Below are 25,049 nucleotides of genomic sequence, written 5' to 3' on the forward strand. Positions count from 1 at the left end.
AATCTCTATATATCAAATTTTTAACCGTCTTGGGCTTTCTAAACTTGTTCCTATGTTTTAGGACGATTAGAGCACCCTTAAAGTGAGTATTGCTCCTAGCAGTCCTCAAGAAACGTCTAAAGAAAAATTCAAGAGGTAGGTATCTTTACGAATCAATGTATCACTAAGGTTTTCTATGTTCGGTTACCTTACATCAAATGATTATTACTTTACACTTGCAGGATGTTGATATCATTAACAAATTTTCTTCTCAAGATGTTTCTAAAGATGTTTGACAGGTGCTTGATCGTCCTTTGGGGGTATGTATTTTTCAATTGGTTAATCTCTTTTGAGTTTTGAAGTTGCTAATTATCTTATCTTTTCTTTTGTTGGTTGTCACATCAAACCTGGAGGTCATTGCTAATGTTGAACTGTTGGTGGCTTCTATGGGGGACCAAGCCACCCTTCCTCAATCCACACAAGGTGATGCCCCCTCTTTTGAGATTAACCCTGAAGCTCCTTCAATTCGAGGTATTTATTTATTTTACTGATCTTCATGCTTTCAAAAACATAGGAGTAGATTTGAGTGGTTCCTTTACAAATGCGAAGTTGGTCTTACAAGATACAACCCAACCGCTTACTCCATTGTCTCAACCGGTTAAGGATGATGCTGGGTCCTCCATGCCTCCACCAGCCTCGATACCTTCAACTGATCTAGACCTCATTAGTTTCTTCAATAACGACATTGATGTCAATAATATTTTTGAGGTGCTAGACAACTGGACCAGTAGTGCATCAACGTCTAAGAAAGCTCTGGACTTCAAAGTGAGCTTCCAACCGCTACTAGCATCATTTTGTTCCAAGGCTTATGTAGAGGATCTCAACTAGACACTCCTTGATTCAAATTTCAAGATCGAGATCAAATAAATGGTGGATGATTTAATGGCCTTTCCTAATATCCCCCTCGAAATAAATAATGAACTACAAGAGTATGTGAAAACTTTCACGTTTCTGTTTGAGCTACATGCCAAGTGAGCTAGTTCCTACCAAGAAGCGGCCCAGATCAAGGTGGGTACAGAGGGGGATCGAGCTAGGCTTGAACAACTCAAGTCGAAGTTGCTCTCGATACAAGAATCTATGGAGCAAATGATACTAGCCTTGATGCAACTACAGAAAAAGGAAGCTAATACTGAGAGAACCATCGAAGTACTACAAAAAGAACTTGACGAGCTTCAGGCCAAACATGTAGCATTAAAAGTCCAAAGTCAATAGGTGTTTCAAAAACAGAAACGATTGAGGGATTAAAGGAAGGAGATATTATCTAAACTCTTGAAAACCTTGGATCATAAAAAGAGGTTGAAAACCCAGTGCGCTTCTCGAAGACAAAGCTTAGATCAAGCCTATCAGGCTTATAGTATTTTTAAATCAAAATATTGTACATAGGCATTTTATATCATTTGATTTGATTGGGGAATTCCAATCCCGAAAATAATGTGATCTTTGATAAAGTTTATCATGTCTTTTTGATCTACATCATTTAAAGAGATTGCTTCCACCCATTTCGTGAAGAAGTTTATGGCTATAATTATGTATTTGTAGATTTTTGTTGACGACGGGTGAATTTGACCAATTAAATCAAATGCCTAACCTTGGAAAGGCCAAGGTTTGATAATCAAATGTAATTCGCTTGCAGGTACTTTCTGGATAGGGTCGTGCTTTTGGCACTCCTCGCAGGCTTTTGAAAATTTGAAATAATCTTTGATCATGGTTGGCCAATAATACCCTTTCCTCAATAGAGTCCTTTTCATTTTTTCTCCTGCTTGATGAACTCCATAAATTCTCTCATAAACTTCAACCATAGCTATATAACTTTCATGGCTTCCTAGACATTTAAAAAATATGCCATCAAACCCTTTCTTGTATAACTCATCATTTAAGATAATGTAGTTGATAGCCTAATACTTGATTTTCCTTTCAGTCTTCGAGTCTGGGTTTTGGAGATACTCTATTATGTCTTTCCTCCAATCTCGAATGCTTGACATATCAATAGTAGTGAAACACTCGTGTTTACTAACCAATTCATGCTCAATGTTAATTACTTTTTCGAGGTTCTGATTCTTTAATTTGTACCCAGATGCAATTTGCGCCAATTCTTTTTGCTATTTGGTTCATGTTTCGAGGGACATGCTCTAATTGGATTTCATTGAAGGAATGAAGTACAATCATAGCTCGTGAATAGTACTTAAACAACTTTTAACTAATGCACTTGTATTATTTATTCAATTATTTAGGGTATAAGGGTTAGGTTTTAGGGTTAGGGGTTACGAGTTATGGGTTGTGGTTTGGGGTTTGGGGTTGAGGGTTGAGGGTTGAGCAACTATGAGTTAGGGGTTGAGGGTTTAAGGTTAGGGGTTAGGATCAATACTATTATTAGTGAAAAAAATGGAAAAGAGAGGGGTATAAAAAAAAGATAAAAAACTCACTTGAAAATTCTTGAAGTACTTGAAAAATCACTTCAAATAATCTCTAAAATTTGATGGACTTAGATGATATTATTTTATGAATTTGATATTTATAAATATTTCTAAAAAATCTTTCAAAATCCTTCTAATACAAAAATCCTTTCAAATCTTTATTTTTTTATTACTTATTTTTAAGTTGTAATATTTTTTAAATAAATATCAATAAATTTTAATAAACTATTTAAATTATTTTTAAATGACATAACATACTATTTAAAAAGGAAGAAACTTTTTTTACTTAAAAAAAAAACTATAAAATCCTAAACCAATAACGGGACACTAGCACGATCTCTTGAAAGTTAAACGTGCTTGTTAGTCGTTGATGTCTCGAGGCTCCAACGCGGCGGTGGTGTGAGCAAAGATAGCATTAGCATGCTTGTACACTGCTTTCCAGTAACCTCAAAGCTATTGTCGTCACTACTCACTAGTACCCGCCTGTTGTGTTGTACTAGTAATACAAGCGCAACAATTCCAATCACTCCTACAACTTTGAAACAGTGCAATTCTTTACCCCATGCGAAACTGTTGCATCAGTAAAGCATCGTTCAAGGTGTTGTCCAGTTGGTGGTGACCAACCTCATTGGCACATACATAGCTTGCAATTCTGCTTCGAACGCCATTTTGCTTGTGGAGCGCCTCACGCCGTCACTATCCTCCGTTTTTTGGTGGAATAAACTCATAAGGCGCGCCCTTCATATTGGAATCCCTCGTGACGTGTTCTCTCTCTACCGTCGCATGAAATCACTCGGCTGGACCCCTGACCACTACACCTTCCCTTTTGTTTTCAAAGCTTGCGCCGAATTCCCTTCTCTCTCCCTCGGTGCTTCGCTCCATGCTACCATTTGTCGCTCCAGCTTTGCCTCCAATGTATTCGTTTGTAATGCCGTCGTTGCTATGTACGGCAAATGTGGTGCACTCCATCATGCACACAACATGTTCGATGATTTGTGTCAGCGAGGCATTCAGGACTTGGTTTCTTGGAATTCTATTGTGTCTGCTTATATGTGTGTTTTCGATGCAAATACTGCACTCGCGTTGTTTAGTAAAATGACTACACTTCATCGGATATCCCCGGACGTTATCAGCCTAGTTAACATACTTCCAGCTTGTGCTTCTTTGGCTGCCTCGTTGCGCGACAAACAGGTTCACGGGTTTGCTATTAGAAGCGTATTGGTGGATGATGTTTTCGTAGGGAACGCTATGGTTGATATGTATGCCAAGTGTGGTAGGATGGAGGAAGCAAATAAGGTTTTCCAGAGGATGAAGTTTAAAGATGTTGTTTCTTGGAATGCCATGGTCACCGGCAATTCTCAAGCAGGAAGATTAGAGCATGCTCTTTCTTTGTTCGAGAAGATGCGCGAGGAAACTATCGAATTAGATGTTGTGACGTGGACTGCTGTTATCACAGGGTATGCGCAGAGAGGGCAAGGTTGTGAAGCTTTGGATGTGTTTAGGCAGATGTTGAACTCTGGTTCTCGTCCAAATGTAGTTACTCTCGTGTCCTTGCTTTCAGCTTGTGCGTCTGTTGGAGCATTGCTTCATGGGAAAGAAACTCATTGTTATGCCATCAAATTTATTCTTAACTTAGATGGACAAGATCCTAGGGATGATGATTTGAAGGTGATTAATGGTCTAATTGACATGTATGCTAAATGCCAAAGTACATAAATTGCTAGAAAAATGTTTGATTCAGTATCCACAAAAGACAGGGACGTGGTTACCTGGACTGTGATGATTGGCGGGTATGCCCAGCACGGTGATGCCAATCATGCCCTACAACTTTTCTCTGAGATGTTTCAAACAGATAAGTCTATCAAGCCTAATGATTTTACTTTATCATGTACCCTTGTGGCATGTGCTCGTTTAGCAGCATTGAGGTTTGGCAGGCAAATTCATGCTTATGTGTTGTGAAATTGCTATGATTCTGTTATGCTATTTGTGGCTAATTGTCTTATAGACATGTATTCCAAATCTGGAGATGTCGACACCGGTCAAATTGTTTTTGACAACATGCCACAGAGAAATGCAGTCTCTTAGACGTCTTTAATGACTGGATATGGCATGCATAGACGCGGGGAAGATGCTCTTCGGGTTTTCGGTGAAATGAGGGAAGTGCCTCTACTTCCTGATAGCATAACCTTCCTTGTTTTGCTTTATGCTTGTAGTCATTCGGGAATGGTGGATCATGGAATCGACCTCTTTAATAGAATGAGCAAGGATTTTGGGGTAGATCCTGGACCAGAGCATTATGCTTGCATGGTTGATCTCTGGGGTCGTGCTGGTTGTTTAGGTGAAGCTATGAAGCTCATTAATGAAATGCCTATGGAACCAACCCCAGTAGTGTGGGTTGCCTTGCTTAGTGCTTGTCGGCTACATTCAAATATAGAACTTGGGGAATTTGCTGCAAACCGTTTGTTAGAATTGGAATCCGGGAATGATGGGTCATACATATTGCTTTCAAACCTATATGCTAATGCTAGACCCTGGAAAGACGTGGCTAGGATTAGATATATGATGAAACGTTCTGGAATCAAGAAAAGACCTGGTTGCAGCTGGGTCCAAGGAAGGAAAGGCGTTGCAACCTTTTTTGTGGGAGACAGATCTCATTCAAAATCTCAGTTATATATGAAACACTCGCAGACTTGATTCAACGCATTAAAGCCATTGGGTATGTTTCTCAGACAAGCTTTGCACTTCATGATGTAGATGATGAAGAAAAGGGTGACCTGCTTTTTGAACACAGTGAGAAGTTGGCTCTTGCCTATGGCATGCTAACATTACCTCCAGGTGCACCTATTCGAATAACCAAGAATTTACGCATCTGTGGTGATTGCCACAGTGCCATATCTTACATTTCCAAGATTATTGAACATGAGATCATACTAAGAGATTCAAGTCACTTCCATTATTTCAAAAACGGATCCTGCTCATGCAAAGGGTACTGGTGACAACAAAATCAACCGATTCCATTTAATTTGACATGTTTGCTATGAGAGAGGTAAGGTAATTATCTTATTCTACTACACTCATTAGAAAAGTGAAGTTATCTTTATCAATAGAAGGAACTACAGATGGTCAGAATTAACTGAGTTGAACTGGCAGATAATTGAACTAATTAAATTGAAAAAAAATTGAACTGTTTAGGATAAAAATTGAATTGAACTATTTTATAGCTCAGTTTTAAAAATCCAAACTTCTAAAGTTGCAGTTCGGTGCACCGCCAAATTCAATTGTATTACTTACTGCTGGAAAAATAAATGGCAGGCCGCTTTTTGGCTTCACTCTGCACTCACTTTTTGCTCAATGAACAGAAACAATACTTTGCTAGATTTGAATGAAATTTGCAAACCCTAAATCCCCTAATTAGCACAACGACGCAGGCCCCGTAAGATCCAGTAAAATAAGTGATGTGGTATAATCTGAATTATATCTTATGTATTTCACTAAACTTACATAGTATGAAATTGCATTCATTTCTTATGCATTTCTTTGATTTTTTATATTATCGGAGTTAAAAAAAGTGGATTTATTGGATCTTTTTTCTTTTCATTGAATCGTAGCTTAAATTTGTGCCAAGGTTTTAGACGAAAAGGAAATAAGATTTTTATTTGAATACCATCTGTTAACCATTTTTGGGGAAGTTCTCTTTCAGATAATGGAATTATATGTACATTTAATATAAATTTCTCTCTTCCAATCCCTAAAATCTATCTCTTCTTTTGTTCATTGTTCACTGCTTTGTGAGCCCCATGTCCCCACATTGTTTCCTTCTGGTTAGTTTTGTATTCATTATGCTTTTTTTTTTTTATAATTGTTTTGTATTGTTGTTGTTGCACTTAGTTGTGTGATTTTCAGTGTTCTTACTTCTTTGTAGCCTTTAATTGAAATATTGAATACTTATACTTTCTTTGTTTCTTCCATCATTCGCTAGATCTTCAATCTCTACAAGTATGACATTATTTCATCCTCTTATTGTGTGCATGTGTATTTTGCTTATATGTTCCTTTTTTTGTTGTTTTTTAAGATTCAACATACCTAGTTCTATCAAGCAGGGCTTGATTCTTAATGTTATTTTCTTAATTTTATTCCTTTCAAAGTTATCTATTACCTTTTTGAATGTCTGGCAAAAACGCATAGTTTCTCCCCCAAAAATAAAGAAGGTGCCTAATTCTCAACAAGTGCAAGTATCATTTCCCTTGAAATATTATCTTGAGATTCTTAGGTGCTTGTGTTTGTAACTGAAAATTTTCTCAAGCTATAGCATTCTTTATACTCTAGGTTCATATTTCCTTATAATGGAATTTATTTTGCCCATAAAAAAGTTAAAATGCTCATAATTTCATAATTATTTTTTTTACTCATTTCTATACGTGCATCATAACAACAATTATTTTATTTAAAATATTTATTTTAGTGAAAGTGACAAAATATGTATAGTAAATAAGGTTAGCTAACTTTCAAATGAATACAAATTTTGGAAAGTACCACACAATTTATAGAAGACACAAAGTCCAAAATCATATAACTCACAAAAGAAAAAATGATTAAGGTTTTGCATGATCCAAATATTTTAAGAGAGAAGAAGATGAACATTACCCTTCAAAGCCATTTTTGTCTTTATTAATTGGTTTACATGTTGTCAAATTAATCCTTATTTAATACATTTAGCCAATGCCACATAACCATTTAACGTATTATTGTTGTCATTCTTTTATAGTCAACTAACTTATATGACGAGCAAATTTTAATTTTATAAATATTTATTTCTTTTCTTTAATTTCAAAGGTTAACTTACCAACATTTGTCAATTTTGGGATTAAAATAGTGTTTTGGTTAGAAATTATTTGAAAAAAGAAATAAAATAGGAAAATGTATTTAGATAAATTTCTTTGTGTGGATGGGGTTGTTTCACAAACTAAAAGTAGATTCTCAAAAATGTAAATCTGGGAATGTAATTGTTACACGGTTTGAAAAATATTTTCATATATTATTGTTCATTCCTGAAAATGTTGTCCTATCTCGTTATCTACATTTTTATCTCCATGAAAATAGTGGAAGTTACATCTTAATATATTTGTAACTTCTCTTTATAATTATTATTTTTAAATTTTAAATATTCTAAAAAATATTAGAACATAACTAAATATGTTTATATACCGGAGAATAACATTCCTATTATAATATTTATCAAAAAAGTGATTTCCAAGCATGTAAATGATATCTTGGAATGAATGTCTCATTAAAAAAATAGTGTTACCTTAGTTTTAAAATCTAGCTTAGACTAGTTCAACTTAGAATCAGACTGAGACATACTACTAATTTAGTTCAATTATTTGATCAATCATGCATATGAACCGATAATGATGTAATTAAATCTGATTAAAATTGGGTTGAACCAAAATATTTTACTGACCGAACCAAAGATGATTCGTCTCATAGATAAAATTTTAAATTTTTCACGTGAGACTCTGTCTTGCCAAGTCCTCTCAAGTTTGTGTTGCACATGTTCCGTCGAACAACCAAGTCCTCTCAAGTCTGCCGGTGCCATACATATGTACCAAAATTTCTTCTTTGCATTGATTAAGATATGCATGACTCGTGTTTTTTCTTAAAAAGTTTTAGAAAATTATATATATAGATAGATGAGAGATTCACTTACTCTAATAGTAAGCTTTGATAAACTTACTTCACTCAATAACTCATGTTCTACATAAATTTTTTTGAAAGATTCAATCGTCAAATTAAAATTTCTTAATGTATAGATCAAGTTTGCAAAATTTTAAAAAATTTGAAAATTATTTGATACTTCATTATTTAGATTCAAATCAATGTATAAAACAGTTTTATGATTATCTATCAATTTAAATTAATGAAATGAAATGTCAAATTATTTCTCAAAGGTTTTAAAAATTTGTAAACTTGATTTATATATTAAAATTTTTTAGTTTAACGATTGGATTGTTAAAATTCGATATAGAAAATGAGTTATTAAGTATAGTAAGTCTACCAAAACTTATTATAGAAGTAAGTGGACCCCTCTTCATACACACACATATATTAAATTACTTTTTTATTTATATACACACTTAAAAACATTAACTATTTATTTTTTCATAACAGAATGTTTTTTTATGTATTTTTTCATACAATACAAATCAATCTCTATATATTAAATATGAACTTCTATCTTGTGCAAGAGAATTTTTAAGAATTTTTATTTAAAGAAATAATTTTATATTTTTTTAGCTTATCTAATTTAGTTTTATTTTATCAAAATTGTTTATAAATTAAATTTTAATATTTTAAAAATAAATTATCAATAAATAAAATAACATTGTGTTACAGTATCAATTATTTATAAAAAATTAAATATAATTTATATATTAAAATATAAATTATTATAAGTTTTAGCTACATGTAATAAATATTTACCTTATTTGCACATGTTAAATTACTAGTATAAAGATAAATTTGAAGAAAATAAGACTTAAACCTAGGTGAATGTAATTATTTAAAATATTAGTGACTACTAAATTTTCATGTTCTATAATCATATAATTGAATTAAATAACTTATATAATATGTCTTAATTTAAAACTATATTTGTTTATATTATATTACTTTATGTTGTTTATCTAATTTATAATTTGATTGTTTTATTAGTATTATATTGATTATAATATTTTTAAGATTTTTTTTAAGATATGATATGTATTTTATTAAAATTTATAAATATAAAATATATAATATGAATTTTTTTAAGATATGATATGTATTTTATTGACTTATCTGATCCAATGATTTTGAAAATGGGTCCATTTTTTTTATTTAAAAATTAAGTGGGGGTGTAGATATAGTAATTGTCCCTGCACCGGCCCAGGCTAGGGGGACGCCTCTTCACCAAAAAGCCCATGTTATATAAGAAATTGAACCCACCAAAAGCGAAAGCTTATATTTTCAGAACGAGGAGGCGAAGAAAACCCAGAAACAAATCGAAAGGTATCACCATAGCTGATAAAATAAAAAAATAAAAGAAAAAGTAAAAGGTAGAGATAGAGGCATACGCAACAATGGTGGCTGGCAAGAAGGAGATGATTCCCCAACAGCATGACCTCGATGCCAGATGGGACGCCTGCCTTGATCTTACCGTCCGTCGCTTCGTCTACTCCTCATTTGCCGGTGCATTCGGCGGTCTCCTATTTTTCAGTCAGTAACTTATTTCTTTGATTCATTTTCATTTCTCCAAATTTGTTGCGATGCGTTTTCTTTTTTCTCGTATTCTCTTTGATTGCCTCTTAACCACCGCATTTATTTATTGGTCTTGCCTATTATATAACCCTGGATGAAGACGACTCTCTGAAATTCCTCTCAATTTTATCTATTATCTCAATAGATTCCCAAAGAAATACAAATAATTAGGAGTTGGGAAGAATGCTTGATGAGACAGCTATTTTGTGTGTGTTTTCTTTCTAGTGAGATTTCATTCACAGCACAAGTTTGAAATTTGAGCCTTTTTATGCCTGAACGCTGATGTCTGTATACTAAGGGTCTGTTTAATTCCTTTCTCACCTTTTTGTTTTAAAAGTTGTTTTTAAAACAATTTCATTCTATTCAGCAATCATTTTCTCATCCAAAATCTATTAAACTATGAAAATTGTTTCCGGAACAGTTGGGAGATGTTTTGTCATCATCTTCTGGTTTCTTCAAGTACTCGGGACAATCTTTTAAAACACAGAAATATGCTCAGAGAAGCAAGCATTTTGAAATATTTAGCCTGCCGTTTCATCTCCTTTATCTCTCCTACATTATTAGCTACAATGCCATATGTAGCAATGGGAGAGGAGCAAGCAGTGTGGCTGAGCTTGCCTGTTGAAGTTGTACGTAGCTAAACTCGAGTCTATGTAAACTTTCGGACCTTTACTTAAACTTGACATGGGGCATGTTTGAATAAATTTTTCCAGAAGCATTTTTGGGAGAAAACAAGCTTTTCAATAAGCTAAAACTAGCTTATGCATAAAGCTAATTTGTAATTTTTTTTTGTGGAATTATATGAGAACTTATATAAACTAGTTTATGTAAGCTAAAATAGCTTATGGAGAAAATTATTTATTTTTTCACCTTATTTTTTTCTCTAAGAAGTGCTTATGAAAAAGTTTATCCGAAAAGGCCCTTAGACTCCACTCGTAATCTCACAAGGGTTTGCCTAATACAAAAATAAATGTTTAAAACACCTATCATAATGTCCATGGGCAATGACCTCTGGCTTGAACAAACGAGATTCTGGCAATATGATTGATGCTTTGGTGTGTTCTGTTCTGGTTCTGATCTGAGTCTAATTTTTGTGTGAACATCAGTAACTTCTAGGTTGGGCAGAGATCATTCCAGTGTCCTCTAAAATTATGATGATTTTGGAGGCTTCTGTTGCAACAGCTAGACAGTGTTTCTGGCAACCAGGGGTGTTACAGGTCTTGGAGAAGCAGTGGTCAATCAAGGGTGTCGCAAGTTTGAAAACTGGAGTCATTCTAGGATTTTTGTTTTCAGACATTGGGTTGTCTAGCTTAGCTCTCCTTTTTCTTCTATTTGCTGACTACCCTTTGGTCAAGTTTCTCTTCTCTTTTGGGTGATAGCTTTTGGTTAAGATGGATTGTGCGTGTTATTTCACTTATTTGTCTTAGGCCTTGGCTTGTGGGAGACTGTTAGAATATATTTAGTATACCTTTAATTATCTTTGAATATCTTGTGTATGTTGTTAAATCTATTAGTCACCTAATTGAGCAAGCATTTTTAGAGCTGTTTACTGATTTTGCTTGGGCTTTCACTTGTACGCTGCTTTCCAGTAACCTCAAAGCTATTGCCGTCACTACTCACTAGTACCCGCCTGTTGTGTTGTACTAGTAATACAAGCGCAACAATCCCAATCACTCCTACAACTTTGAAACAGTGCAATTCTTTACCCCATGCGAAACTGTTGCATCAGCAAAGCATCGTTCAAGGTGTTGTCCAGTTGGTGGTGACCAACCTCATTGGCACATACATAGCCTGCAATTCTGCTTCGAACGCTATTTTGCTTGTGGAGCGCCTCACGCCGTCACTATCCTCCGTTTTCTGGTGGAATAAACTCATAAGGCGCGCCCTTCATATTGGAATCCCTCGTGACGTGTTCTCTCTCTACCGTCGCATGAAATCACTCGGCTGGACCCCAGACCACTACACCTTCCCATTTGTTTTCAAAGCTTGCGCCGAATTCCCTTCTGTCTCCCTCGGTGCTTCGCTCCATGCTACCGTTTGTCGCTCCGGCTTTGCCTCCAATGTATTCGTTTGTAATGCTGTTGTTGCTATGTACGGCAAATGTGGTGCACTCCATCATGCACACAACATGTTCGATGATTTGTGTCAGCGAGGCATTCAAGACTTGGTTTCTTGGAATTCTATTGTGTCTGCTTATATGTATGCTTTCGATGCAAATACTGCACTTGCGTTGTTTAGTAAAATGACTACACTTCATCGGATATCCCCGGACGTTATCAGCCTAGTTAACATACTTCCAGCTTGTGCTTCCCTGGCTGCCTCGTTGCGCGGCAAACAGGTTCACGGGTTTGCTATTAGAAGCGGATTGGTGGATGATGTTTTCGTAGGGAACGCTGTGGTTGATATGTATGCCAAGTGTGGCAGGATGGAGGAAGCAAATAAGGTTTTCCAGAGGATGAAGTTTAAAGATGTTGTTTCTTGGAATGCCATGGTCACCGGCTATTCTCAAGCAGGAAGATTGGAGCATGCTCTTTCTTTGTTCGAGAAGATGCGCGAGGAAAACATCGAATTAGATGTTGTGACGTGGACTGCTGTTATCACAGGGTATGCGCAGAGAGGGCAAGGTTGTGAAGCTTTGGATGTGTTTAGGCAGATGTTGAACTCTGGTTCTCGTCCAAATGTAGTTACTCTCGTGTCCTTGCTTTCAGCTTGTGCGTCTGTTGGAGCATTGCTTCATGGGAAAGAAACTCATTGTTATGCCATCAAATTTATTCTTAACTTAGATGGACAAGATCCTGGGGATGATGATTTGAAGGTGATTAATGGTCTAATTGACATGTATGCTAAATGCCAAAGTACAGAAATTGCTAGAAAAATGTTTGATTCAGTATCCACAAAAGATAGGGACGTGGTTACCTGGACTGTGATGATTGGCGGGTATGCCCAGCACGGTGATGCCAATCATGCCCTACAACTTTTCTCTGAGATGTTTCAAACGGATAAGTCTATCAAGCCTAATGATTTTACTTTATCATGTACCCTTGTGGCCTGTGCTCGTTTAGCAGCATTGAGGTTTGGCAGGCAAATTCATGCTTATGTGTTGCGCAATTGCTATGATTCTGTTATGCTATTTGTGGCTAATTGTCTTATAGACATGTATTCCAAATCTGGAGATGTCGACACCGGTCAAATTGTTTTTGACAACATGCCACAGAGAAATGCAGTCTCTTGGACGTCTTTAATGACTGGATATGGCATGCATGGACGCGGTGAAGATGCTCTTCGGGTTTTCGGTGAAATGAGGGAAGTGCCTCTAGTGCCTGATAGCATAACCTTCCTTGTTTTGCTTTATGCTTGTAGTCATTCGGGAATGGTGGATCATGGAATCGACCTCTTTAATAGAATGAGCAAGGATTTTGGGGTAGATCCTGGACCAGAGCATTATGCTTGCATGGTTGATCTCTGGGGTCGTGCTGGTTGTTTAGGTGAAGCTATGAAGCTCATTAATGAAATGCCTATGGAACCAACCCCAGTAGTGTGGGTTGCCTTGCTTAGTGCTTGTCGGCTACATTCAAATATAGAACTTGGGGAATTTGCTGCAAACCGTTTGTTAGAATTGGAATCCGGGAATGATGGGTCATACACATTGCTTTCAAACCTATATGCTAATGCTAGACGCTGGAAAGACGTGGCTAGGATTAGATATATGATGAAACGTTCTGGAATCAAGAAAAGACCTGGTTGCAGCTGGGTCCAAGGAAGGAAAGGTGTTGCAACCTTTTTCGTGGGAGACAGATCTAATTCACAATCTCAGCTGATATATGAAACACTTGCAGACTTGATTCAACGCATTAAAGCCATTGGGTATGTTCCTCAGACAAGCTTTGCACTTCATGATGTAGATGATGAAGAAAAGGGTGACCTGCTTTTTGAACACAGTGAGAAGTTGGCTCTTGCCTATGGCATCCTAACATTACCTCCAGGTGCACCTATTCGAATAACCAAGAATTTACGCATCTGTGGTGATTGCCACAGTGCCATATCTTACATTTCCAAGATTATTGAACATGAGATCATACTAAGAGATTCAAGTCGCTTCCATCATTTCAAAAACGGATCATGCTCATGCAAAGGGTACTGGTGACAACAAAATCAACTGATTCCATTTAATTTGACATGTTTGCTTTGAGAGAGGTAAGGTAATTATCTTATTCTACTACACTCATTAGAAAAGTGAAGTTATCTTTATCGATAGAAGGAACTACGGATGGTCAGAATTAACTGAGTTGAACTGGCAGATAACTGAACTAATTAAATTGAAAAAAAATTGAACTGTTTAGGATAAAAATTGAATTGAACTATTTTATAGTTCAGTTTTAAAAATCCAAACTTCTAAAGTTGATGTTCGGTGCACCGCCAAATTCAATTGTATTACTTACTGCTGGAAAAATAAATGGCAGGCCGCTTTTTGGCTTCACTCTGCACTCACTTTTTGCTCAATGAACAGAAACAATACTTTGCTAGATTTGAATGAAATTTGCAAACCCTAAATCCCCTAATTAGCACAACGACGCAGGCCCCGTAAGATCCAGTAAAATAAGTGATGTGGTATAATCTGAATTATATCTTATGTATTTCACTAAACTTACATAGTATGAAATTGCATTTATTTCTTATGCATTTCTTCGATTTTTTATATTATCGGAGTCAAAAAAAGTGGATTTATTGGATCTTTTTTCTTTTCATTGAATCGTAGCTTAAATTTGTGCCAAGGTTTTAGACGAAAAGGAAATAAGATTTTTATTTGAATACCATCTGTTAACCATTTTTGGGGAAATTCTCTTTCAGATAATGGAATTATATGTACATTTAATATAGATTTCTCTCTTCCAATCCCTAAAATCTATCTCTTCTTTTGTTCACTGTTCACTGCTTTGTGAGAGACTGTTCGAATATATTTAGTATACCTTTAATTATCTTTGAATATCTTGTGTATGTTGTTAAATCTATTAGTCACCTAATTGAGCAAGCATTTTTAGAGCTGTTTACTGATTTTGCTTGGGCTTTCATTTGTTTGAGAATTTTTTTTCTATTTACGATTTCTGTTTTTACTGTTTCCTGTTTTCATTTTTCAATGTTTCGTATAGGAAAAAGTGAAAATGAAAATAGAAAACAATAAAGTGTTTCCTCTGTTTCCCATACAAACTTTTGAAAATTAGAAACAAAGTGAAAATACAAAACTTTTTTTCAAATCAAATGGCTCTTTATATTTCTGATTTTTTTCTCCTTATTTTATTTGATTACTTGGTCTTTCTTGGTGGACCTGGGATTGCACTTGTGGTTCTAGTACTTGATCTAATTATAGTATAAATAAGAGTATTATGTTGGGGTATCGTAAAGATTACATCCTATCAAGAAAATATTCACTAATATTATTGTTAGACATCTTTCTCTTGTTTCCTTCTTCCCTTACCCTAAACCTATACTTTTTATTAAAATGATAATTTAATTGATTAGATTGAAGCGGAGGTAAAAACTGCTCAACATCAATTTTTTGTTTTCTTAGTCAATAAAACTCTATCAATTAGCATATTAATGGAGCTCCTAAAAAATAACATACTTTTTTGGCTTAAATATGTTCAAGGTTCTTGAAAATATGATGACCTTTTAAGTCCTTACCATTTTTCTTTTTTGGTTTGTGATTCTTCCAATGTTTGTTGTCACTTGTCAGTTGTCACTTGTTTTGGTTCCTGCCATTAATTTGCCCTAGAAAAATGTTTTATGCTCCTGCAAATATAGCAGTTTTGTTTTTATGTTCTTGCAAAATATAGCAATTTTGTTCTTAGTCCCTGCAAATTTAGTTTTTTTTTTTTAAGTTCATGCCATTATGTCCCACAAACTATCGTGGTTTCTTTTGTTTACCATGTCTTTGCTCTCGCAGATTTGGATGAAAATTGTTTAACTATATTTATCTACAATCCCCTGCATTTTTTTTTTTCAATTAGTATATCTTTTTGTATGTTTAGAAAGTAAATATTGAAAGTTCTATTTGTTTTGCTAAATTGGATTTGCATGCTGGTGCATAGTACTGCCTCTGAGCCTACTATGGTTGCATTTAAGGCCAATGCCAGTTTGAAAAAGAATGTATGGTTAGGGATGGCCATATAGGTTGAACCTGGTAGGTCAACCCACCTATTTTTTGTGGGTTAGGTTGGATAAATAAACCCACTAACCCACCCTGCCCAACTCGTCAACCTGGCGGGTTCAATCTGCCAACCCACATTTTTATATTTTATGTTGTTAAGAGATAAATTTTATTGTAGATTTATGTTGGATCAATATTTATATTTTATAATTTAAATTCTCTTTCTAGAAAACTATTCTTATTTTATATGAAATAGAAGTATATTGTTTTAATTACTTATTTATTACTAGTACATTTTCACGTATGGTGTCTTTTTTTAATAAAAATGTATATTACTTTGTCCCTTTTCATGAAAAATATAGCACCTCTAATCAATTTTATAAATAATAAAATTATAGATTAAAGTGATAATGTATATTGAAATATTTTAATTGAGATTTTTTTTAGAAAAAAATTTGGGTGAGTAGAAGGTAGGTTAATTTGTCAACTGATTTGCTTTAGGTGGGTTGACTTATTTTGTCACCCCTAATAATTAGTATGCATGCACTTGAATTAACCCATGGAGGCATTCAAGGTAAGGATTACTAGTCAATTTTCTATGTGTTCAATGATGAATTGGTGATCACCTATATTTTGCAAAGTTGGCCGAGCATACATTTATAACGTATAAGTCAATTTGTTGGGTGAGTGTCATGATTAGCCTTGTCGTTAATGGTCTCATATTAATTAGAAATTTTTGGTATTTATAATCAATTTAAGCCCCTGATTCTTTTTATATTATGAAAAACTAGGTTTAGTTATTTATTTGTTGGTGATTTAGATTAGTGCTTATTAATATTATGTGTTTTTCTTTACAATTATACAATACAATAATTTTGTAAGCATTATCTACCTTTATTCACTTTTCCCCCCAATATAATGGGCTATTTTTGCATTGCATTGAATGGGGACTTGAATCTTTGTGGTTGAGACCTCCACAAATTGTTAATACTTAATTTTGTATTTCTTCATTTCTGATTGTTGTACTAGGGAGTCCTTTGACTCGATGGGCATCTATTGCTTTTGGTGCTGGAGTTGGAATCGGATCTGCATATGCAGATTGTTCTCGTCTGTTTGACGGACCTCCAACAAAGTTTGCCCTACCTGAGGTCTCCGAAACTGCTACACAGGTAGGATATGTTAGGATCCAATTGCAAGGCATGATTGTCCAAAGCATGTGTCATATGTCAAAAGCTATAGTAGGCAGAGTTATAGTGTTAATAAATACATACCTATTGTAAATGGAATGAAGTTATAAATCATGCGCAATGGCAACGATATTGTACCATTGCATCAAGTTGTGTTGCAGCAGGTGATAGTAATAGGTTCTCATTTGCATCATAGTAGTCAATTTCAAACAATGGCTCGGTACTGCCTGTAAATGCCCGTAACTGCCCGTAAAGGGAGTTGATCAGTTGGTATTGGGCTAGGGAGGATCCTAGATATCTCAAATGTCCACTCTTTGTTTTCAGTTCTTGGTACCGTACCCACATGGGAGCAGGTTTTGAAATTAGGCTTCATTAATAATAGTCAACTGCACCTCCAAATGCCCAAAGGCCCCAATTATCTGCCTTTGCAAAATCTATTTTTAGTATAAATGGAAGAGGAAAGTAGTTAACATTTGTGATGGTAATTAATTGGAACATAAAGTGCATTGACATATACGCCATTAAAAAAAATAGTTCAATGTGTTCTTACATGTAACCGGAGTGTCCTCAACCTCTCATCAGGCTGGGGTAGTAAGACGCAGGGCACTGGCAGTCTGTTAGTTTTGCTCATGCAAGAAACCTATGTATTATTTAAAAAAACTGGATTGTATCATAATTAACGTATTTCTTGCTTTTGTTTGCAGAATGTGCAGGGCTCTGAGTAGATGTTATAACGGATACTGGTTCCTGTACGGAGAATCGGATTTTTCTTGTGATTGTTGATGGTTCCTTTCAGCATTCTTGCTCTTAAAAATGTTGCACTACAATGATTTCATAAATGAACATCACGTATGGATATTTTATTCCCAAGCTTTTACGCATTTGATCTCCTGTAATCTTGCGCATTGTTTATGTGGAGAAGGATTGAAAAGGCAAAGGAAGCCTTCTTCAGATTTGATTTTTCTATTCGCTTTACTTTTAACCCTATCTGGTATATTTTGCATGCCAATGTTTTAAACTGACAAAATTTTCAGGCGATGATTCAATCAGTTTAATTGGTTAAATCAAATGATTGAACTAGATGCATTAATAACTAATGTAATATGTTAATAAATTTAATGAAATGGATTTTAGAATAAAATTATAATTCAGATTTATAAACAAATTCTTTTTCAGTCTGACTCAGATTTTGGATTTTTTAGCAATTAAAAACTTGTTTTTAAAAGTAAAAAAGCAAAAACTTGTTTGATAAGAGTACTTTCAAATGGATACCTTTCGCTTATGAACCTATAGAAATTTAATTAGAAAATTTTAAAATTACAATGACTTAACTAAAGGTTTTTAAATGATAATAACCTAATTAAAGTTTTAGTTTAAATATATTTTTTGTCCTTTAAATTTAGGATAATTTTTTTAATGATTTTTTAAATTTAAAATTATTATTTTTAGTTCTTGTAATATTTGAAAATATTGTTTAATCTCTTAGGTCATCAATAATATTTGAAAGCAATAAATTGGGACAATTATGTAGTGTTAGTTGAATTTAATGTAATGTTTCTACTAACAAAGATACTAGTAGATAAATTTTATGTGATTATTTGATAGATTTTTTAATAAAATTTGAGTAAAAGGATTAAAACAAGATTTTTTTTAAATTACAAGAATTAAAATATCAGTTTTAAATTTGAAGGGTTAAAAGTAAATTTATTTTAAATTTGAAAAATTATAAACATTTAAATATAAAGGTTTTAATGAAATTATAAAAGACTTATTTAATTTAATTTGAAAGATTTGTTAAATACCTTTTATAAAATAAGTATGGCTTAAATGTAATTTTGGTTTCCTCAATATCGTGTGATTTTAACTTTTCATGTTTCAATTGAGTAAATTATATTTTTTTTTAGAGATATCATAATTATACAATTTTAATTTTTCCTTCAATTATTTGTTAAAAATCTAACAAGTGACATATAGGAAGAAAATTGTTAAAATGATATTTTAAGCTCTCACATTATTTTAATGATATTTTAATGTAAGTTGATGTTGTTTTTAGCATAATATTTGTCCAAAACTAAGGTGTGAATTCATGATATTTTATAAATTAGAAGAGAATACAAATGAACATAACAAAGGCGTGAAATGCATTGGAAAGTTCCCTGAATAAGATTATAGTTCCTATAAATCTGGTGAATTTTAGTTTTGGTCCTTCAATGATATATATATATATATATATATATATATATATATATATATATATATATATATTATTTCAGTGCATATAATGGTATTTTAAGTTTAGAAAATAACCCATATTATTATTCATTGACGATTTGGTGTGCATAAGACATGAAATAGTATAAAATAAAAAATAAAAAATCTCATATTTGTTATTTTAGAATATTTACATTTGCTTCAAATGGATGTAGAAATTAAAATTACTTACATTAATTGATACTAAAACTAATGTAAAAAATTTACCTTTTACATCGATTCTTAACCAACCGTTCTTGAAAGTGATTTTCTACTTCGTTTAAGGTTACAACTAACATAAAAAAAAAAAAATTTCTTTTTTATTTAAAAAAAAGTCTAATAAAATAAACCCATTACCTTGTACATTTCAGATCATAGAACTACATTTCACAACCAATTTATAGTCAATTGTTATAATTTCAGTAAACAGCTCTAAAAATGAAAGCCCAAGCAAAATCAGTAAACAGCTCTAAAAATTCTTGCTCAATTAGGTGACTAATAAATTTAACAACATACACAAGATATTCAAAGATAATTAAAGGTATACTAAATACATTCTAACAGTCTCCCACAAGCCAAGGCCTAAGACAAATAAGTGAAATAACACGCACAATCCATCTTAACCAAAAGCTATCACCCAAAAGAGAAGAGAAACTTGACCCAAGGGTAGTCAGCAAAGAGAAGAAAAAGGAGAGCTAAGCTAGACAACCCAATGTCTGAAAACAAAAATCCTAGAATGACTCCAGTTTTCAAACTTGCGACACCCTTGATTGACCACTGCTTCTCCCATACCTGTAACACCCCTAGTTGCCAGAAACACTGTCTAGCTATTGCAACAGAAGCCTCCAAAATCATCATAATTTTAGAGGACACTAGAATGATCTCTGCCCAACCTAGAAGATACTGATGTTCACACAAAAATTAGACTCAGCTCAGAACCAGAACAGAACACACCAAAGCATCAATCATATTGCTAGAATCTTGTTTGTTCAAGCCAGAGGTATGTAACAAGTGAAGGTCAGGAAAGGGAGGGAAAAGATCATGAAAGCAGGTCAGACCGTGAGGGTGGAAGAAGCTCGTGGAGACAGGCGCGTGAGGAGATATAATGTGAGGCTCAAAGATTATGATTGGGCAGGAGCGCATTAAATAGAAGTTCGTTAGAGGAGAGAGGGTGTGGTGTACTGTTATTTCTTCTCTCTGACAAATCTTCATTTCTTTCTGTGCCTTCTCTTTTCTATGCATATGTCATTTCTGTTGCATTGAATTTTGTATTAAATCCCGTGTAAGGAAAAAAATCCAGAAAAGATTCATAAATACTACTATAATATCAATTCCATTTCCTTAAATTGTGATCCTGTTACATTGGTGCTTTCATTATCTGAACCATGGCTGAAAACACTAGAATGAAAGAACTAGCTACTGAAATAGCTCGTGTAAAGGATCTTCCGGCAGAGGTTAGTCGCATCGCTGAATCCATAGAACAGCGTGAGAGGGAGTTACAAAAGTGGATGGAGCATTTGACATTACGTGAACAAGACGCAGAAAACATATTCCAAACCTTAGAATCAACGATGGGTTCCTTGCTCCAAACGAAGCCACCACCATCAAGGGACCAACCATTCCAAGTGCGTAATGTGAAACTCGATTTTCCGCGATTTGACGGTACTGAAGTCCTCCAATGGATCTTCAAGGCGGAGCAGTTCTTCAACTATTACCGCACACCAGATGATCAGCGCTTGATCATAGCTTCAATTCATTTGGAGAACGAGGTAATTCCTTGGTTCCAGATGCAAAATCGTGCCAATTCCTTTCCAACTTGGGTAGCTTTTACTCCCGCATTAGAAACGGAATTTGGTCCTTCCCCGTATGAATGTCCCAGGCTACTTTGTTTAAACTCACCCAAACTTCATATGTTCATGATTATTATACTCAATTCACTTCCCTAGCCAACTGTGTCCAAGGCACCATTGCTAAGGCTCTCCTAGATTACTTTGTAGGAGGCCTAAAACCAGAGCTCAAACGTGATGTTATTTCCCAAAACCCTATTTCTCTGCTACAGTGTGTCTCATTAGCCAAGTTGTATAAGGAGAAGTACACCCCTAAAAACAAGCTACATAACACTCCCTATTATCCCAAAACACAAGCCACAAACACAAGCTCAATTACCTCACAATCCATAAGATCAACCAGTTTACCACCCTTGTTATCTTTCCCTCAGTCCTCTACATCCATTTCAAACACCAAAACCAATCCTGTTAAAAAACTTACTGCAGCAGAAATGCAATTGCATCAAGAGAAAGGGCTCTGTTTTACATGTGATGATAAATTTACCATGTCTCATAGGTGTCCCAATAAGCAGTATTTTGTCTTGCAAGTTGATGAAGATGTTGTACTTGATGTTCAACATGTCCCTCTTGAGAGCACTGTGGAGGGTGAACTTCCACCAATCTTGGAACACCACCTTTCGTACAATGCATTAAAGGGCTCTTCAGGACTAGGCATTATGAAATTTAAAGGGTCTATTAATGGAATGATGGTCTAAGTTCTATTTGATAGTGGAAGCTCAGATAATTTTCTTCAGCCCTGAATTGCTCACTATTTGAAACTTCCAGTGGAACCTAACCCTAACTTTCAAGTGTTGGTTGGCAATGGTAATGTCTTGGTAGTTGAAGGACTCATCAAGGATTTACGAGTCAAGATTCAAGGTTACTTGTTGCAGTTACCCGTATACTTACTACCGATTTCAGGAGCTAATTTGGTGCTAGGAGCCGCTTGGCTAGCAACCTTGGGACCTCATGTCTCTAATTATAGCAGCTTATCTATCAAATTCTATGTTGGGGATCAATTTGTGAGTCTTCATGGCGATCATCCCACCCTTCCACAGCCAGCTCAATTCAATCACTTCAAGAGAATGTGCCACACAAATGCTATTGCTGAGTTATTCTCTTTGCAGGTTCAAAGCCCCCCAACTCCACACGATCAATGGCTTGATCTTCCAACTAATATGGAGCTTGAACTTGTGTTGTTGCTCCATGAATACAAAACAGTTTTTGATCTTGCAACAAGACTACCCCTAGATAGACAACAAAACCATTCTATTCCTTAGTTGAAGGTGCTAACCCTGTGAAGGACGCCCCTACAGGTATCCTCATAGCCAGAAGTTGCAAATTGAGAAAATGACCCTGGAAATGCTACGGGCAGGAATTATCATCCCATCTACAAGCCCTTTTTCTTCTCCAATCATACTGGTTAGGAAGAAGAATGATACTTGGAGATTTTTCACTGATTATAGAGCCTTGAATGCTATAACAGTCTAAGATAGCTTCCCTATTCCCATTGTGGATGAGTTAATTGATGAGTTGTGTGGGGCACAATTCTTCTCTAAACTATATTTAAGGTCTAGTTACCATCAAATACTGGTTAAAGAGGAGGATAGGCACAAGACAACTTTTAGAACTCATCAAGGGCATTATGAATGGTTGGTAATGCCATTTGGTTTAACCAATGCTCCTGCCACCTTTCAATCCCTCATGAATGACATTTTTCAAGGTATCTTAAGAAAATTTGTCTTAGTTTTCTTTGATGATATCTTAGTATACAGTCTAACATGGGGAGAACACCTAAAGCATCTAGAGACAGTCCTGCAGATTTTACAACACCAGCAATTATATGCCAAATTGTCAAAGTGTAGTTTTGGCTTACAAGAGGTGGATTACTTGGGTCATACGGTATCAGGAAAAAGTATGGCCATGAATCAAGAGAAAATTAAGGAAGTTATGCAATGGCAAGTTCCAACCAACCTCAAACAATTGAGAGGGTTTTTGGGACTCACAGGTTATTATAGAAGATTTATTAGGCACTATGCCTCTATTGCTGGACCTTTAACTAATTTTCTAAAATAGGACTGTCTCAAATAGGAAGAACAAGCAACTCATGCTTTTGAAGTTTTAAAAGCTACTATTACTCAAGCCCCCTGTGCTGATGCTTCCTGATTTCTCCATTCCATTTGTGCTGGAGACTAATGCTTTAGGGTCATCCATTGTAGTAGTGCTTATTCAGAACAAACATCCAATTGCATACTTCTCAAAGAAGCTAAATCTGAGAATGCAAAGACAATCTGCTTATGCAAGGGAGTTTTTTGCCATTACTGAAGTTGTGGCCAAGTTTAAACATTATCTTTTATGACATAAGTTTGTGATTAGAACGAACCAAAGGAGTTTGAGAAGCCTCACTAAGCAGGCCATTCAAACACCTGAACAGTAGAAATGGATACATAAACTACTGGGATATGACTTTAGGATTGACTATAAACCTGGAAAAGACAATGTGGTTGCTGATTCTTTATCCAGATCCTTTATGATGGCATGGTCATAGCCTCAATTAGACTTCATACCAGAATTAAGAAGAGCTCTAACTACAGATGAAGAAGTGAGGAAGATCATTAATGATTGTGTAGCCAACAGGCATTCTGTTCCACATTATGCAATCCATGATGGCTTACTTTACTAGAAGGACAGGCTAGTCATACCTGCATCTCATGGTTTAGTTCAAAAGCTGCTCAAAGAATTTCATAATTATCCACTGTGTGGTCATGCTGGAATCACTAAGACTTTCAACAGACTTGCTCAGCAATTCTATTGGGCTGGAATGCATCAGGATGTGAAACAATTTGTTCAAAGTTGCTTGATCTGTCAGCAAGCAAAATCAGTCCACTCTCTTCTTTCGGGGTTACTACAACCTTTACCAATGCCCAATCAGATTTGGGAGGATGTGGCTACGGAATTTATCAATGGCCTTCCAAATTCTCAAGGCTATACTGTGATCATGGTAGTGATTGACCGGCTATCCAAGTATGCTCACTTATGCACCTTGAAAGCTGATTACAACAACAAACATGTAGTTGAAGCCTTCTTGAAAACTGTCATAAAATTACATGGATTCCCTAAGACTATTGTCTCAGATAGGGATAAGGTGTTTGTAAGTCAATTCTGGCAACACTTATTCAAATTAAGTGGAACTACATTGCACATGAGCACAGCTTATCATCCTCAGTCGGATGGTCAGTCAGAAGCTCTCAATAAATGCTTTGAGATGTATTTAAGGTTCTATATCTATGAGTCTCCTAAGGAATGGGTCAAATTTTTACCTTGGGCTGAGTTTTGGTACAACACTGCTTATCATCATAGCAGTGGTATGACTCCATTTAAGGTAGTTTATGGGAGAGATCCTCCACAATTGATTAAGTACACTGCTAATTCTCATGATCCTCCAACAGTCCAAGAAGAGCTTAGTAAGAGCTAGACAATGATCAGCAAACTGAAACAAAATTTAATAAGATCTCAGCAACACATTAAGAAATATGCTGATCCAAAATGAAAAAACATGGACTTTAAGCTTGGTGATATGATGCTGGTCAGGTTACAACCTTACCGACAGAACTCAGTGGCTCTTCGAAAGAATCAGAAGTTAGGAATGAAGTACTTTGGTCTATTTCCTATCATTGAAAGAATTGGCCCTGTTTCTTATAAGCTGCTTTTGCCACCAACAATAAAAATGTTGGATCGAGCACTTACCACTAGGCCAAAAGTTATAGCTGATAGTCAGGGCGCAACTCTTTCTACTTAAGAGCGTAGCAGCCCAAGCGCCATGATTCGACAGTGACTTGGCTCACCTAGCCTCCGCCCGGGACAATTGATGCAACCCGCAACAATCTCGCCC

The 25,049-nt window shown here is 35.1% G+C and overlaps 1 protein-coding gene and 1 pseudogene across 2 annotated transcripts; both read left to right on the forward strand.

Moving 5' to 3' along the window:
- The first annotated feature begins 2,096 nt into the window (after nucleotides 1–2,096).
- LOC109818813 (pentatricopeptide repeat-containing protein At5g16860 pseudogene) lies at nucleotides 2,097–5,779 on the forward strand (annotated as a pseudogene).
- A 3,606-nt stretch (nucleotides 5,780–9,385) lies between these two features.
- Nucleotides 9,386–17,062, forward strand: LOC109818816 (pentatricopeptide repeat-containing protein At5g16860). Of its 2 annotated transcripts, none has more exons than XM_020384342.3 (3): nucleotides 9,386–9,707; nucleotides 11,339–13,948; nucleotides 16,924–17,062. In XM_020384342.3, exons 1-2 carry the CDS (start codon nucleotides 9,572–9,574, stop codon nucleotides 13,891–13,893), a joined length of 2,691 nt encoding a protein of 896 aa, XP_020239931.2. In that variant the 5' UTR covers nucleotides 9,386–9,571; the 3' UTR covers nucleotides 13,894–13,948; nucleotides 16,924–17,062. The 2 variants fall into 2 exon arrangements, with proteins under 2 accessions (XP_020239931.2, XP_082921273.1); XM_083065147.1 differs by having other exon boundaries at nucleotides 11,339–13,943; nucleotides 16,924–17,061.
- Nucleotides 17,063–25,049: the final 7,987 nt, after the last annotated feature.

Source organism: Cajanus cajan, chromosome 10 (genome assembly GCF_000230855.2).
Source record: "Cajanus cajan strain Asha chromosome 10, NIPB_CcT2T_4, whole genome shotgun sequence".
Lineage (NCBI taxonomy): Eukaryota > Viridiplantae > Streptophyta > Magnoliopsida > Fabales > Fabaceae > Cajanus > Cajanus cajan.